Source organism: Passer montanus, unplaced genomic scaffold (assembly GCF_014805655.1).
Source record: "Passer montanus isolate IOZ18808 unplaced genomic scaffold, ASM1480565v1 scaffold13, whole genome shotgun sequence".
Lineage (NCBI taxonomy): Eukaryota > Metazoa > Chordata > Aves > Passeriformes > Passeridae > Passer > Passer montanus.
The window spans coordinates 10,993,188-11,011,699 of NW_024359832.1; the positions used below are offsets into that span (position 1 = coordinate 10,993,188).

Below are 18,512 nucleotides of genomic sequence, written 5' to 3' on the forward strand. Positions count from 1 at the left end.
TATAGCAGCAAGCTAAATGTGGATTGCCTAGACTTCTAATGTGACTGTATGAGTTTAATTTGTATATGTAATGCCTTAGAAATTTTTAATGAAGATGTATTGAGATTTTGCACTGACTTGCACTTGTTATCTCCTGACTAATTTGTGCAGGTCACCTGTGAATGTGTACAGTATTTTCTATATGTTTGAGGAATTCTAAGTAGCACATCATTTTAGGGTGAAACACTGTAATTCCAAAATAATTGTCAGTGTTTTTCCGAAAGTACTGCTTTCAATATATTGTAGTATTTGGTTAAGCTTAGACCTCAAGAAGAGGCAAGCTGAGTGTGAAAGGTAGCTGACTGGCAAAGTGATCAGCAAGCAGGAAGGGAAATCAGCAGTCACTGACCTCTGTGTAATTCTGAACTAAATATTAGTGGTCTCTGCAGTTCGAATTGATAAACTGAATCCTTGACATACATTACTGAATGCTGTAATGACAAAATGCTCTGAAATTAGGAAGTGAAGGGTAAGCACTTTGAATGAAGTGCTGAGTAGGTTTTGGATCTTTTCTGAGATAATAATGTGTAATAACCTGATTGAGTGTGGTCACTGTTGGGATGAGAGCTAATGGTATCTTATCCATAGCTTGTTACACTGCATCTCTGGACATAAAAATCTAAATGGTGGTAAATCAAGCCTTGGAACTCTTGATAGTCACCTTTGCTTTAATTGTTGCATGTGACTTAACCTTCTGAAAGGCTAAGAATGTAACAGTAAAGATATGTAAAGGTGTTCAAATATCTGGTAGACAGTAGAAATTAAATAATATTGTTCACAATTTTAGCTGGAATGTGTTGGTAACAGCTTTATTTCAAGCCAGGTAAAAAAAATACTGTGCTGGTAATATATGCAACTTTCAATTTCATATTATTTAACCAGTTTACCATGTTCAGGCTTTCAGAAAAAGGTAAAAATCTAGAATTAATACATTATGTTAAAGGGTACCAGTATAACTTGTCATTTTGTACCAGAGATGTGAGAAAAAAAATTTGAGTAGTGGTTTCCTAAGTTAAATTTTTGCTCTTCTTTTTCACAACTAACATTTGTTATGTTGTTAATAGACCCATAGGGAGCAAAAAACAGTGGATGAAAACTGCTTTCTTTTCACTAGAAGTTCCTCTTGTTGAGTTCAGATCATCCTGTGAAAGTGTTGGAGAGCAGCTCTGGTAGTGATTGAGTGATGGAAAGTTTACTGAAAGTTTGTGTAGAGACAGAATTGGAGCCCAATTCTTCATCTTTAGGAGCAAGTAGTTTAATTTAGTTGTTTGGGTTTTGGTTGTTTTTTTTTTGACAGGTTGTGGTGTCCACTAACATTGCTGAGACATCATTGACAATAGATGGCGTAGTGTTTGTGATTGATCCTGGCTTTGCAAAACAGAAGGTAGGTACTGGTTTTTTTTCTCTTTATAGTAGGAAAGGTGATGGAATCTGGTTTGCTCAGGCTTCTCTTCCCTTTGCAAACACTGACAGGTTTTTTTACAGTTAAAATCTTGAACTTGATTAGTTTGGATTTATTTTGTTTTTAATTTATTATTTTTACAGGTTGCTCTTAGTCTGCAAACTTTAGATAGAATAATTTAAAAAAAATAAGTGTGAGGATTTGGTGTTTGACTTGGAATATAGTTTTTTCTAGATACTTTAGGAAGGGCAGTTTTGTACTGTTAGTCTGTGCTTGAGGACACTCAAGGAAAATGAATTATATGAAAGTAAATAAAAGTTGTTCTAGAAGCCCTCTCTTCTTTTAAGTCACTGTAGAAAACTCCAGCACTAAAATGAGAAGAAATGATCCCTGCTGTTTCATGTCAGTATTTATCATGTACTGTTGCAGCCTTGGAGATTGTAATCAAGCTTGTATTGTGGTTCTTGGAACATCATAGGGTGTTCACAGGAACTGAGGTAGCTTTCCTACAGTCAACCCAGTAACTACATAAAATAAAATATGAATGTCACTGACTTCATTTGTTTTTTTCACTAACTTTATAAGTTGGTTTCTTAGTCTTTTCCTTCAGTAGTGGTACACATTTTCAGCCTTTTTAACTTTTGCAAAACAAGACAGACACACAGCAGAATGTGAGTACAGCCAGTGTATTTTTATGCACAAATTTCAATCACCATTAAGGGTGAACTTTTTTCACAAATAGTTCTTTCTACAGAAGGTTTCCTTCTAGTGTAAGAACTAAGGTTTCTGTATGTATGATACTGAATCGTACCAGAAAGGTCTTAAAACATGGACTGAAAATGTCTTCAGCTGAAACTACTGTTTGACTACTGCCTTTGTTTTCAGTGTATCCTTTCCATGAGCCCTGTTGCAGTGGCAGGGCTGCTGTTCAGATATGACTGCAGTGGAGGTTTTACACTAAATACCAGCAGATCTTTTGTACTGTGATAGTCTGCATGTACCCTTGAAATACAGTTTTGCTATCAAGCCTGATCTTTACAGTTGCATGAAACCTTGTTAGGTTAGATTTTTCTGATCTTGAATCTGATTATTCAAGCTTGTAGTGATGCCTAACATGAAACCTTAATGTTAGATTTTTCTGATCTTGAATCTGATTATTCAAGCTTGTAGTGATGCCTAGAGAAGCTACCTGGAACAGAGGCTAGACAGTGTTATAAAGGAATAATGTAGGTATTTGTTAAAAGGCCTTCAAAGCATACGCCTTGTGCAGTACAAGAGCCTGGCCGTGGCTCTACCCAAGGTGGATGCCTGGTCTGAGTTTTGACACTTTCATAGGTTTTGGTCCATTTACATATTGGGGTTAATTGTCTTTGGTTATTAATTGGCTTTAGGTTATGAAGTCCCATCTTCCCAAATTGCTTTCTTCAATTCACCATTGTTTACACTTTTTTGGTCCAAAACGGTGTCCTTCGTTCTCAGGCTGGAAAAGAATTGTTTTATCTAACTAAACTGTGACAAGAACTTGCTAATACTTTATATGAAGTTACACTCTAAAGCAGTACAGAAACTGAAAAATATGAAAGCTAAAACTTAAGACATCAGTAGTTACATCAAGACAACATTTTTATGGGATTTTTAAAGCACCATGACTGTTTAGCGCTCTGTAGAACAAATTGGACACATTCCATTTGCCATGAAAATCTTATCTAAAAATACATTTAAGAACAGGGAGCCTGGCAGGAGTTGCTGTTAACAGATGAATAAAAAGTGCTGTTCTCTAGGCAGTTGTATTTGAAGCTCTCCAGAGTCTTTTTTAGCCAGTTCTTTTTTTTTCCTTTTCAGATACGTACAACTTGTGCAGAAACTGTGTTTAAAAATAAATTTTAAGCAGTTTGGGTAGTTGTCCTATCCGTGAACACTGTTTATTCTTTTACCTTCTGTCCTGCTCTGCCTCCACTTTGCAATAGGTGTACAATCCTCGTATCAGAGTGGAGTCTCTGCTGGTGACTGCCATCAGTAAAGCGTCTGCCCAGCAGCGGGCTGGCCGTGCTGGTCGTACTCGGCCAGGCAAGTGCTTCAGGCTTTATACAGAGAAAGCCTACAAAACTGAAATGCAGGTAAGAGTGTGGTTTTTACATTGTGTTTGTAAGAATGTCTGATTCACATTGTTGAGTGCTGTGGTATTAAAGAAAACAAGAAATTGAATACTTCTGTAGTATAAAGTGTCTGAAGAAGTGTTACAAATTTTCTTTTTTTTTTTCCCCCCTCATCCCCCCAGGACAACACATACCCTGAAATTTTGAGGTCTAACTTAGGATCTGTAGTATTACAGCTCAAGAAGCTTGGTATAGATGATTTGGTGCACTTTGATTTTATGGATCCTCCAGGTATCTCTTTCCATCTTTACAATCTTTATTTTTATGACTACTTTATATAATGACAACATGGAATAAATTCTCTCATTGTTTTTTTCTGGTTTTTTATTGTAATCTGTAAGGAATTGTCTTTTGTTTATCCTGAAATTTAGTGCTCTGTGTCATATCCAAGCAAGTTTTTTCTTTCTGTGTAAGAGCTTTTAGTGAAACCAAGGAAGCTACTAAAAGTCCCTTGTCTTCAGAGAATAAGAGAGAATTTTTGGCATTACAGAGTCTGTTATTTGATGTTTTTTATTTATCACCTTGATTGCACATTCTAATTGTGCAATCAATTAACATCTGTTTGTAAATAAAATGGGCCGGCATTTTTTAAAGCTGAATGCATGATTTGGTTCTAAGTGTAGTTTTTATGTATCTTTCTTCTAAGTGTTAAATGTTCGTATATGCTTCAGAAATAAGTGGGTGATACTGCTAATCAAAAATATAAATCAGTCATGTATAAATAGCTGAATTGGTTGTTTTTTCCCCTAAAATAAAAATCTGACCTACTCTGTAAGTTTTTAAATAGTTCTACAGAACTGTTAAATTCTTTGTTCTGTGTAATATGTATGATAGCAGAAAGCTAGGCTTTTGATTAATTTAATTTTGGTTTTGTGGGTTAATACTGGCTGGGGAATGTAAGATAAAGAGAACATTCTTACTGGCTTTCTGAAAGACTGTAGGTATCTAGTGTTGACATGGCTGAAATTTTAGGACTATTGATTTATTTAGTATGGAGCAAGGGAAAAGTGGTATTACTGGTATTTAATATTTCACACTGCCACTGCTGTTTGAAAAGCAGTAATCTTCAAATATTCAAAGCTTGGGATTAATTTTAAAGCTTTTCTAAGTGTTCCCTCCCTGCCGCCCCCATTCATTCAAGCTTGGTGTGTATTGCTGGATTTGGCAACAGTTTTGCATTTGGATGCTAGTGAATGGAGAACCGAAAAAAAAAAAAAGATACCTAGTAACAGTCTGTGTGCTTCCTTGGTTTTTCCTGATTCAGAGCAGAGTTTGGGTAATGTGCAAATTTACATGTTTTTTTTCTTTCAGCTCCTGAAACTCTGATGAGAGCCTTAGAGCTTTTAAATTATCTGGCTGCTTTAAATGATGATGGAGACTTGACTGAGTTGGGATCCATGATGGCTGAATTTCCACTGGATCCACAGCTGGCTAAAATGGTTATTGCAAGCTGTGACTACAACTGTTCTAATGAGGTCCTATCTATTACTGCCATGTTGTCAGGTAATAGCAGGAAAAGAGAAACTAAACAAATTGCACATCTTCAGTTTGGGGAAAATATTTTCCCACATCAGGAAAATAACATAAATATATTTTTAATAAAATTAGATTCGCTTTTTAAAACTTCATATATGGGTTCACTTATTATGGATTTATGTGGAGACCTTGAAGCTAGTGAGTAGTAATGTTGAAAACTAGTGCATAAAATGATCTAAGAGTTTGCTCCTAACATCAGTTAAAAGTATAAATACTCGAATTGTTGGGGATGGGAATCAGGCTAGCGGAACAGAAATTTCCATTTAGGTTCATAGCCAGGCCCAGAAATGTCATCTTGACCACTAATTTTTAAGGCAGTAAAATCTATTTTGTATGGTGCATTGTTCTGCACTTTGAAAAAATCACAGTCTTCCCAAAGGGATTAAAGTATAATTTATATTAAATCGTAAGATGGTACATGATACATTTTTCAGTTAAGAAATGGCAAAGCTGGAGAGCAGTGCTTCCAAAGGGAAAAAAGAAGCTTGGAAGGAAGCTGTATCTTTATAAGAATTAACTGAGGTGTACAGTTGTACTTTGCTGCTGTTACATGAACAGCTCTGTGTCAGAGCAGAGCTGCTTGCTGAGAGAGCTTAATGAGAGGAAATTGTTACCAAGAAAACCTTGTATTTAATTTTCCCCATTGTGTATAAGTAACTTTGTTTTTTTATAACTAGAGGTCATAGGACAAGCAGCAGATTTTAATCTGTTATGAAAATGGGGGTGCTCATACTCATAAGAACTCTTATCTTAAGGATGTGATAATTTACCAGGCTCTCCACAGTGCAGGTGTATTGCTGACATGCTTGACTTGGTTGGATAGAGAAAAAAAAAAGTTTTGACTAAGTGTAAAATCTGTTGCTTCAGTTTAGTTTTACACTATATTTACATGAAAGTTTTTAAGAACAAGTTAAAATGTTTGTTTCAGAGTTATGATTGTTCAGACTCAGAGCAGATGGGCAGGGCAGAACCATAATATTTTTTCTTTAATGAAATGGTAGGCGGTGGTGGTAGGTTGGTGCCTGTCTTTTTCTTCTCTTCCCCCTTCTCCCCCCAGTATTTACTACAGAACAAGTCTGTTTAGTTTTTTGTCCATGGCCTTCAACTGATTTGCCTTATTCCTTTTCCAATTTACCTTCCCCTGGGCCATGATACCTTCTTGGTTTTAAACCACAATTAATATAATGATAAATAAGTTTTGGGGGAAAAATAAACAGTGGATTGAAGCTGGTTAATGTATGGGTCATAACTAAAACACTACTCTTAAAAAAATCCATAGTCGTGGTCTTTGTTAAGGCTGTTTCCCAAAGTAAGCACTTTAAACCAGCAGCATAGTAGTATGTTTTGGTGCATTAAGTGCACATAAAGATTGTCAGGTTGTTGATAGTAATCCATGTATTTAGGTTGGACTGAATGGGAAACTAGGTGACAGAAAAGAGCAAAAATACCATTAAATAAATGAGCAGATTAAATGATTGTGCTACATTTTATAAGAGCCATGCTGTAGTATGGAAAGTACTATAACTTTTTGAAACACTGAGTTAAGGCAGTGATAAAATAATCTGGATTTTGCTTTTATGAGTTAGAAATTAAAATATACTTGATGTTACCTCTTTTTTTAAATGCAGGACCCATTATACAGGGTGGTTATTTCATACCTGCATTCCATTTTCTTTAATGCATTGGTCTTTGTTGGTTTGCTACCATGATTCACTGTTAGAGTGTGATTTTTTTTTTATTTTTTTCCCCCCGCTCAAGTTGCATCTGGTATTCAGCTCACAATATCTAGTGCTTTGGGGCTTCTATGCAAATTTAAGACTAAAGAAAAACTGTATAACACTGCACAGAAAAGCCCTCATTTGCTAGGGATATGTCATATGCAAAGAGTTGTTCTCATGTGATTGCAGGGCTTCAGTTAATGAGAAAACAAATGTAGTCCGAAGCAGCTGAAAAAATGTAAATGATTTTTAGTATTTAATAATTAATTTTATTTAAATTTAACCTCTTAAAAATTACACTTACTTAAAACCAAACTGGTTATTTTGTGATGTAGATCTACATAAAGTAAATCACAAAATGGGTAAGGTTGGAAGGAATCACAGTGGGTGACCTGGTGCAACCTCCCTTCTGCAGCAGATCTCTTCTAACTATTTTCAAGATCTTGTGGATTGATATCAATCTCACAACATACTGGAATGTTGACAGACCATGAATTAAGTTGGCTGCAATACTGTTTATGGTCTTTGCTAATTTTTCTCTGGAAAAGAGATGGTAAAACAGGATTTTTGGATGGAGGTGATATGAGTGAGATGTATGTAAGAGAATATAAGAATAGAGAAAGCTCATCATGTTGTATTTTTTGATCTGTATTTTTTATTTCAAGTAGTGCCAAAGGACGGTTTAACCTTCCACCACTACCGCTACCATGACATTATTTAGACTTATTAATGCCTTCATTCACATGTTTCTGCATACCAGTGCTGATAGCAATACCATGTGGGAACAGACTTGACTGGTGTGTTCTGTCTAGTAACAGACTTGTAATAATCAAACCTCAAGTTGGTTTAGACTGCGCTAGTACACTACAGTTTCAGAAACACTTACTTTCTCTGTAGGGACTTTCTGAAAAGCAAATTTGCTATTAAAAGTGTTTAAATTCCATGGGGTACTAGCTCCTGGTAGAACTATCAGCACTGGATTTGAACTGAGATTTGTTTAGCCTTCCAGTCTGTGTAGGTAACCTTGATGGCCTTCAGAGTAGAGATTTTGATGCATACATATAATTCTATTTAAATAATCAGGTACTCTGTAGTTTTGAAACCCTCTTGTCTTACAGATGTGGTTAGGTGTTGATGTACCAAATCAAGGTAGTAAACAGTCCAAGATGCAGTTGGAGGCCATCCTGCCCTGCCCTATGCTCTGTGAACTGACCTAGCTAGGCCTTGTTCCTCTATCTGTGAATGCGTGACTCATCGATATGGGCGTTTGTGTTGGGCCCATACCAACCTTGTTTAGTCCCACAGTGTTTTGTTCGCCCCACGGAAGCAAAGAAAGCAGCAGATGAAGCCAAGATGAGGTTTGCCCACATAGATGGAGATCATTTGACGTTGCTGAATGTCTACCATGCTTTCAAGCAAAGTAAGTCTCTGTCTGTTTTAGTAAAATGACTTATGCTTTGTGCTGCCAACTTCCATTTCTGGGTTCCAAGGACACTTGAAGGGCTTGGGTTTTGTTATTTAAGTGCTACTTTCCTTTGGGGGATCAAACAAAACCAAAAAACTACCCAAGCAATCTTGTAATAAACTGATGAGCATGCAAATAAGCCAGGCTTTTAAATCAATGCTTGGTAACCTTGGACAGAAGGAAGCAAGTGTTCTTGTAATTAAGAAATATTGGAAGTTTATCTAACATTAATTATAAAAAATAGGCATAATTGCTTAGTGATTTTTCAGGAAGAGCAGTGCAGAAAAAAACCTGTGAATTTGAAGAAGGATATGGTCTTAGAACAAAAAACTTTTTTATTCTAATTTCTTAATGTATTTAGGAATTCTGTAATAAAGCTTTGGAAATAGATTGAGAGGTAAAGGGATGATGCATCAACAAGAAGCAACATAAAACGAAAAACCCTGTGAATTTGAAGAGGGATATGGTCTTAGAACAAAAAACTTTTTTATTCTAATTTCTTAATGTATTTAGGAATTCTGTAATAAAGCTTTGGAAATAGATTGAGAGGTAAAGGGATGATGCATCAACAAGAAGCAACATAAAACTGTATGATACATATGTTTCAATTATGTCATTTCTGTGGATGGAATTTAGAGAAAAATGTATGATCCTCTTCAACATAGCTGAAGTGTATTTTAGCAGCTCAAAGAAGATAAGAATGAAGAGGTGAAGCTAGGAGTTCTCTTCAACAATGAGAAAGTGACCCACTTTTTTAAACTGACTTATATTGGTGGCAAATAAAAAGATTGCTATAAACTGCCAGCTATGTGAACTCAGGTGCTCCAGTTATACTTTCCTGTTAGCAAACAAAAAGCAAGCAGTCTTTTTACCCTGAGTAAAAAGAAATGCAGCTTAATTCCCCTTTCTGTTACAGGCTTGATATAGAAATTCTGTATTGAAACCTTCTAAGACTGTCATATGACAATCCAAAATAAGTGCAAAAGTCAACAAATACATTACATTTACAATACAAACAATAGCTGAGAAACTTTTATTAAACTTCTGTAAATAAAAACATGCATTGCTTGTTTTTTCCCCTGTTAGCTTTTTTGTTAATGGGATCCAGAATATCTCGCAGACAATTTGTCTTTTTCTGGAAACCATTGCTTTAATACTCAGGTTACTGAGGGATGGAGCTATTTCAGGAATCATCTTGTGAAATTGTGCATGGTCTTCTGGAATCAGAAGACAAAATGCTACTACTGTTTGTATATAGAACAATATAAAACATTTATGGCTTATCCATGATGCACAGTTCAGTTGGCTCAAAAAGTAGTATGCTATGGTACTGTACAGTAGAGTCATAAGTGTACAACAGCTTCATTCATACTTCATTTGAAATATGTTCTGTAAGGTAAAAGTGCAAGAAAGAACTTGGACTTACCTCGACTGCCATACCCATCATTTCATTTCAGTGCAAATTAAGAAGAGTCTCTTCTTTCCTAGAGTTACCTTAAGTTTTAATTCTGAAGTCTGGCTTTGTTGGATTATTAAACTGACAAAGATTAGAAGAGCATGACTTGAAAAGTCAGAGAATTGCTAGGGAGAACTGGGTTTCTTGATGTGAAACATGCATGAATTTATACTGACAGAATGGCTGAGGCTTGCTGTTTGATCAGATTTCTCAGAGCTACCAGCAGCAGGAACAGTTGGAGTACGGAGTTCTGTTACAGTGGCTGTATTTTACCAGTCACATTTACTTAAACTGCTGCGAGGTGTGTCACACTTTGAGAACAGACTGTATAGCTCTTAGTTTTTACTTGAATGCTTGATTGAAGTAGGGTTTCATTTCTCAAATACAGCGTGGTTATGTACAGTTATCTTGTATGTTCATTGCATGCTGCAGTTAAAGGCTGTGCAGTGTTCCTGACAAAATGTTTTACACTTCAAGTTTGGAAGATGGTTTTTCTAGTTGCAGGATGGGATTTTTGAAGTGTCCAAAATTTATTGGCATGGTATTTCAGTAAAAGAGCAGTGATTGTGTTTGTGTTGTATTGGTGAGGGGGGAAAACCCCTGCTTTTCTTCTGTCCTGACCATGTGCTTCCTGAATAGCAAAGTTTTGGCAAGTTACCTAGTGCAGGAAATTATCTGAATAAAGCAAGAGCTGTTACCATTTATAAAAGTTTATGGATATTTTTTTCTGGTTCATCTGACTGATGAATCTGTTAGTCGCTATTTTATTTACTTGTTCTAATTTTGATTCACGTTTTCTAATGTTGCAGATCATGAGTCGGTTCAGTGGTGTTACGACAACTTCATTAACTACAGGTCCCTGATGTCTGCAGACAATGTACGCCAACAGCTGTCACGAATCATGGATAGATTTAATTTGCCCCGTAGAAGCACAGATTTTACCAGTCGAGACTATTACATCAACATAAGAAAGGCATTAGTTACTGGGTATTTCATGCAGGTATGTGTGTATTCTCCTAGGGAAATCAGTGTTTATGTGGCTCATAATGTTAGTATCATTGTTACAATTTACTGAAGCTTAGTAAATGTTACTTAAATTACATGTGGCTAACTATATTACCATGTAGTCTTTGTCAGGTTGCTCAGTGTTTATGTGGCTCATAATGTTAGTGTCATTGTTACAATGTACTGAAGCTTAGTAAATGTTACTTAAATTACATGTGGCTAACTATATTACCATGTAGTCTTTGTCAGGTTGCTAGGTGATGACTCAAGTAGCACATTCTTAAGTCAAATGGAAAACAAGTTGAAGGCAATCTTATTGGTGTATCAGAATCTTTCTGGTATGAGCATTCATGCAGTTATAAAGTCTTACTTGCTGTAACCTTTCAGACAAGTAGGCTGTAACTGTGTTCAGTCCTTGAATTTGGGACATATTCTCTGTATAATCCTTGGCAAATGCTTCAGAACACATTCCCACCTACACCTTTAATTCTGTAAATGTTTTGAAAGACAAGAATGGTTCTGCCAGCATGCCATTTTCGGGCCCAGGCAGGTCTGAGCACCACAGCTGCACTTTTGTTTGGCACTACACCCCATGCCTTCCTTCACTTTATTGCACCTCTGGGGAGGCCACGTACTTGGAAGTTGCTGTGCTCTCAGTTTATTTTATGTTACTCGGAGCAAAACTCTTCCTGTAATTGGTGTTTTCCTATTAGAAAACACTATTCCCATGCATGCGGAGCTGCACCAGTGTTGGTGCAAGTAGATTTTTGTGTTGTAGGAGTTAAAGATCTGACTTAGTATTTTTGCTGTGAATAGAGTAGTAAGTAGGCTGATACAGATGAAAATTAAAGCCTGTCCGGAAGTCTCCTTGGTCTTCCACGGTCAGTAGGTTGTTTACTGCCTCCCTCACTCAAAATGCCTAGTAGAGTTTTTGGGATGTATCAGGATATAGCTATAGCAGACCTTTGAAACTATTTGGAGTGGAAGCCATTTCAGCCATTACTCTTCTGCTTCAAAGTGTTTCATTCTATTTTAGTTTGAGTTTCTTCAATTCTTTAAACCTCCATGATAGTGTGGTATGTATTTGACCTTGACTCCGAACTTTTTATGATGAATTCCATGGTGCTTTAAGAAACCTTCAGTAGAAAAATTTTAAATACTCAGATGTTATTTACCAGCAGCTGAATTATTATGGTTGTAGTCTGTATACACATTACACCCTCTCCAAGCTAATATTCAGGCTGCAGCATTTGGGGGCTCTTGTTCAGAAAACCATAGCAATGAAATGCATACATCATCCTTTGTCCTCTTAGTACAGAATATGTGTGGGATTTCAAGTGTGGACACTTGTGAAATGTGTGCATGTACTCTAGATTGCTGCATGTGAAGTACTGAGGTGTGTGGACAACACATGGCAGAAGTTCATTCTTCAAACTTTCTAAATTCAAAAAGGCAGTGTGAAGTGGAAAAAGCAGTCGTAGCCATTGTCTTGAAATACATCTCATTTGCTGCATTGTTTAGACTGTGGTAATTGCCTGCTGTCCTAAAACAGTAATAAAATTTCATTATAGAATTTTCTGTACTAATCAAGATCTGTGGTTTAGGTCAGGCCGTATAGGCTTGTACTGACTATTGTAATAGTACTGGTTATGTAACCAATACTAAGTACTGTATACCTGCCTTTGGCTGTGTGTCACACAGATAAATGTGGAATTTCTGCTGGTGAATCTTTCTGGTATGAGCATTCATGAAGTAACTACATACAACATTTCAAAGTAACTGCAGAATACGTAGTTCTAAAGCTATTTGTAATCTGATGCCAAAAGGGGAAGAATAGTGGTATGTAAATACAAAAAATACATGGTACTTACAGAAAGAGTATTTCCATTTATATGTTTTTCCATATTTATTTTTTACTTTTCAATTACATGAGTCAGATACTGGAACACTTCTGTAATCTCAAGACGTATACTGTTTGAAATGCATTTTCCAATTGAGCTGGGATGCTATGGAAGCCAGTCTCCACTGCTGCCACTGCATGCTTTGTATTTCAGGTTAAGCATGCCCCAGGCCAGAATGCAGACTGCTTGGGTTTTTGTCTGATTTTTTGTTTGGTTTGGGTTTGGTTTTTTTTTTTTAGTATTTTTTCCCCTTAGTCCCATCCTGCTGTGATTTTTCTTTTCAACATTCATTCTTAAGACTGCTGGAGTCTCTTTGCTGGCTCTTCCAGATACAAACTGTGAATCTTCATCCTCATTGATTTTGGACTGTTGTGATAATGCTTTTCATAGCAAGAAAACATTTGACACGTTTCTGCAACATCTCTACTAGAGCCTAAAACCTCACTTCTGGAGAATACAATCTTGTTATCTTTAGGAGGCTGACCAGTGCCCATTGCATTTCCTAATTTTTCTCTTTAGCTGCACTCTGGTGCTGTTCAAACACAAACCTTTGCCAGTTGGTCAGTTCTGTGCAGGTGAAGATGGCACGGATCTGACAAGCACTGCACTTACATGCCTGAGCTGGGGCATGGACTTGGGCACCCTGTCCTTAAACCTCTCCTGCCCAGTGTTATCTCCAGGGCTCAGCCAGCCAGTCTGCAGCAAAAACACGTTCCTGGGTTTTCAGAATACAGAAATATCAATGTAGGCAACAGCATTTCACTGTAATGCAAATGGGAGATTAAGGCTGTTGGCTGCTTTTAAATAATTAAATAGGCTTGTACTGACTATTGTAATAGTACTGGTTATGTAACCAATACTAAGTACTGTATACCTGCCTTTGGCTGTGTGTCACACAGATAAATGTGGAATTTCTGCTGGTGATGAATCATCTCTTTACCCGTCATATTTAAATGGAGATTTGAATTCCAGTAAATCTGCCATAGACAAGCAAAGTGAATAGTAAAATAATTTAAAACTGTCAACAGTTCTGTGTATAGTAAAACTTCTGGAAAGATAGATATTGACAAGTTAAATGTCTTTTAAAATTTTTGTGCAGTGTCTCAGATTTCCTCTAGTTCTTATAATGCAAAACTTTTAAAAATAACTTTCTATATCACAAATCAGAATATGCAAAGGATATGTAAAATACAGCAAGGCTGATCTTTGCAAAAAGGGGAATACTGATTTCTCATTTACTCTGTTGCGAACATAGTCTGTCTTAGGGAGAGGAATTGGCATATTGTACAACTGTGATATATTTGTAATTTGGTACTAAAGTTACAGAATTAGGTATAGATTATTTCTCCTACTTCTGTTAAGTAACTAAGCATACTTTATAGAAAAATCTAAATAGCATAAATACCATAGCTTAGTGTTACCTGGGGATCAAAGTAAGTCACAAGAATAGGTAACCCCTTAATGGAGGCTGATTATTAATAATAAATCCCTGATACCCATTCACCTCCCTCATTAGGACCTTTAAAGTGTTAACAGTAGCTGAAGTAAATGTGATTAAGACTAAGCAAAAAATAGTTACACTGTAGAAAGTGAGCTGGGGAAACAAAGTGGAAAAGGCAAGCAAATGACTTAAGGATGGGTCATCTTCCTCTTGGTGATTTTGTTTTTTATCAGTTGTCAAGAGCAACCTAGGTTTTTGTCATTGTATTTTTAATCTAGTATTAAAGACAGAACAAGAACTGATAGATGAAAATTTAAATCAGAATTTAAAGGTATAACCAAGTCCTGTGTTCTCAAATCAACGAATGGGTCAGGTTGGAAGGGACCACAGTTGGATTATCTGGTCCAACCTCCCTGCTTAGAGTCATCCTAGACAACACGGCACAGGATTGTGTTCAGACAGTTCTGGAATATCTCCCGTGAGGGAAACAACAAACTCTCTGGGCAGTCTCTTTCAGTGTTCTGTCACTGCACAGTAAAGAAGTTCTTCCTCGTGTTCAAATAGAATTTCAATCCATTTCTGTCTGTTGCGTCTTTTCTGTGGTGCCAAGCAACAGGACGAGAGCCTGACTCCTTCCTCCTGCCACCCTTTCTTCAGATACTGATTTGCCGTGTTCAAATAGAACTTCAATCCATTTCTGTCTGTTGCGTCTTGTCCTGTTGCTTGGCACCACAGAAGAGAGCCTGACTCCTTCCTCCTGCCACCCTTTCTTCAGATACTGATTAGGCACTAATGGGGTCCCTTTTCTGGAAGCTGAACGGGCCCAGCTTCCCCAGCCTTTCCTTGTGACAGAGATGCTCCAGTCCTTTCATCATCTTTATAGCCCCACGAGCTCCAGGTCTCCCTCGTACTGAGGAGCCTGGTCTGAAGTCTCCAGATGGACCTCACTGGGGCTGAGTAGAGGGGCAGGATCACCTCCCTCATCCTGCAGGCAATGCTGTTCCTAATGCCCCCCAGGGTACCATTGGCCTTCTTGGCTAGAAAGGTGTACAGATTAAGCTTGGAATTTTTCCTGGGAGATGTGACTTAGTGAAACACAGGCTATGTATATCATGGTCACTATAGAGGATAAACTTAAATGACCAATACTGTACAGGAAGTCAGAGGTCAGATGATTTAGCTTCTAATTAAAATCTCATACCTGATGCTACTCATTCTTCGGTACTTATTTCTTGTATGCAATTATGTATATTTTGAAATCTTTACATAATCAGGCTCCTACAATAATAGAATGGTAATAAAATAAACTTACGACACAAAGGTGGTCAGTGATGCATTTAATAGTATTCATTTTGCTCCTTAGGAATGCAGAAGAGTGGTGTAAAACTTTTAATAGATTCAGAAACACTCTTGCGTGTGCTCCAAGCAGAAATTTTGGAAATCCAGGCAACTGCCAAGGTTTATTGGTTTGTCAGAAAGAACAAAGACCAATCACTTCTGTAAACTGTCAAGACTACCATGTCCCAATGTATAGCCTTAAATCTAAAAGGGCTGGATCTTGTGATACTATTCTTGCTTTTGACCTTTCAAGGGCATTTGGATTTAGTGTTAATATTTGATTGAAAACCCCTGACTTGGCCCTCTAGGTTCAATGACATGATAGCTAATAAATAAGCACAAGCATACTTAAAATTCCAGAGGAGGGTGTGTAATTCTTAATAAAATTTTGATGAGAACTTGAAGTGAAACATTTTCCTCTTGTGGTATGTGCCACTGTTTCCATTTGGGTTTGTGGTGTTCATAGAAATGTTACAATAGTCTCCAAGTCATCAGCCATGTGGGCATGCACAGTAATCTGTTGCAGAGATTCATGGGCTGGCTTGGCACTTGCCTATTATTTTAGAGTTGTCTTCAAATAGCCTAATTCTTTGGTGATCTCAGGGTTCAGGTATGTTCTGTAGTATCTTGCTTGTTACCACTACTCATCAAAAAATGAACCCATTTCCTAGACATACTCTGTATGATCCTGTGGTTTTCTGTGGAAGCTTTATACTCTGAAAAACATCACAGAATGGTTGAGGTGCAAGGGCCTTCTGGAGGCCAGCTGGTCCAGCCACCCCTGTATTGCTTGTGAGCTAGGGTTTCAGAGGAGTGATATAAGCTGCCTCCCATTTGGCCTTGTTTGCTCTCTTATGCCAGCCTTGGTGCCTGCCTGAGCCCATTCTAAATTGTTTCCACTCACTGACCTGGCAGGCCACTTACAAAGTGGAAGCAAGAATGGGGTCGGTCAGCTGTGCTGGAATAGTGCAGGCCAGGAATGAGCAGGAAAATGCAGCAGCTGGCAGATCACTGTGGCTTGCTCTGGAGCCATAGCTGCACTGTGTATTTCCCCCCAGAGTTGCCATCACTGACCCTGAAATTCTCTACCACGGTATGTGCCAGCAAGCACACTCGGTAAAAACATCTAAAGAGGACAAAAACAGCTCACTGGTACCTCAGGGTTAAAGCCAGTCACAATAGTATGTAACCACCTAAAGGTGGCTTGTCCCTGATATCAGTGGTCTAAGGAGACATCTTTGTAATTGGGGTTGTTTTAATTCTTGTCCTTCCCTGGAAATTAAGAGCTAATTAAGAGATACATTTCTGTAGCATTTATTTTTCTTTGTGTGTGCTTAAGAATTATGTAAAATCAATAAGAAACATAACTCTACCATTACAAATTACAGACAAAAGAAAATTGTATTTGGGAAAGGTCGAATACTGTTTTAATACATGTGAGTGAGACTGAGGTGCTAAAGGTAAATTGTATTGAATTTAACAGCACACTTTTCTAGAATGAAGCCTAAATAATTCATTTTTCTGTCCTTTTGTAGGAGGAAATAGAACAGGTAAAATAGATACTTTTGTATGCACATGTACTTTTGATCTAAAAATTGAAATTGATTTTAAAAAAACCCTTCATTTGAAAAAAATCATAATCCCACAGCAAGGTGTGCTGTGTTTGTGCTACGCCTGTGACAGATAAGTGTCTAGTCTGGTTTGCACTTGAAATAAACTGTAATCTCTCAAATCTTGTGTGACAAAATTTGCAAACTATTGAAATACTTTGTTCTACTCCTAAAACATGTTCTGGATATTGATGTCATAATGTTTTAAAGAGAAGTACGCTCAAAGTAAGTAATTTCTTAGTGAAGAGATATTCTGGCTTAAAACTTGAGGTATTGGTTTAGAAGGCTTAAAGGTTTAAATATAATAGTTGAAATTTGGTCTTGACTAGGCAAAAAAAAAGAGGTGAATTATACCTAGGAATTCAAGAAAACAAGGAAGTATAGAATCTATATTAAATGAAAACAGCTAATGTTCTTACTAATACATGTCTTCTTCATGTCTTTCAGCCATTGCCCAACCTACTTAATCTTTTTAATCTGTGTGTATATATAATGAGAGGAGGTTTTTTCAACTGCTGGTATCCAAGGGTTAATTTTAGTTATTTGTTCTGTTAGATTAGCTGTTCATACAGAGGATATCATTCGAAGGATAACTGTCTGCTTTACCAAATCTTAATGAGCTAGGTGTCGGAGCATCTTGGCAAAGCAGGCATTATTCCCTTTCAGAGAGCAGGAAGCTTAGTCAGAGGGAGGTTAATTGATTTTCACCAAGGTCACAGCACAAGTGTGTCGCTGAACCTACATTTTCCAGCTCTGAAGCTCATGCTGTAGTGAGACCTCTCTCATAAAAGGATAACATTGTGGCTTACTGCTGGCCCCACAGTGGCTACTGCAAATGAAATGCTTGAGGCAGATGTCTGTAGTAGACCACAGTTGACTTTGTGTGATGTAGACCTGTTCAGTATATATTCCCTTCTTTTCTGTTTGCATAGCTGCTGTCACGGTAATGATTATTCCCTTTGGGTGATAATTATTTTTGTATGTTGCTTGAATTGTGTGTTAGAATATACACATACCATGGTAGTTAGGAAAAACATCTGGCATCTTGATTGTGTCTAAAAAAAACCATGAATACTTGAAGTGGTCAAGTAACGTGCCATATTTAGATAAGGTTTGAAAGTTGGGTTAGTGTGTTTTCTATAAAACACTTAACAATCAGCTTGAAATTGCTTCATTTAAAAATTGTCTGTGTTAATGGAAAAATGTCTTTTTATTTAGGTGGCACATTTGGAGCGAACAGGGCATTACTTAACAGTGAAAGATAACCAGGTGGTGCAGTTGCATCCCTCCACTGTTCTTGATCACAAACCAGAATGGGTGCTGTATAATGAGTTTGTCCTTACAACGAAGAATTACATCCGGACATGTACAGACATCAAGCCAGAATGGTAAGCCAAAGTACTGCAACAGTCACGATTACTGTAGAGTTCTTGTTTTTGGGGTTT

The 18,512-nt window shown here is 37.1% G+C and overlaps 1 protein-coding gene across 1 annotated transcript in view; it reads left to right on the forward strand.

Annotated features, from left to right (window-relative positions):
- DHX15 (DEAH-box helicase 15) overlaps positions 1–18,512 on the forward strand; it is a 45,236-nt gene that overhangs the window by 19,908 nt on the left and 6,816 nt on the right. Inside the window, exons 6-12 of the mRNA XM_039698741.1 lie at positions 1,337–1,423; positions 3,409–3,558; positions 3,720–3,828; positions 4,909–5,100; positions 8,149–8,271; positions 10,582–10,772; positions 18,286–18,455. Coding sequence (XP_039554675.1) covers positions 1,337–1,423; positions 3,409–3,558; positions 3,720–3,828; positions 4,909–5,100; positions 8,149–8,271; positions 10,582–10,772; positions 18,286–18,455 — 1,022 coding nt within the window. The remainder of the gene's footprint in view (positions 1–1,336; positions 1,424–3,408; positions 3,559–3,719; positions 3,829–4,908; positions 5,101–8,148; positions 8,272–10,581; positions 10,773–18,285; positions 18,456–18,512) is intronic.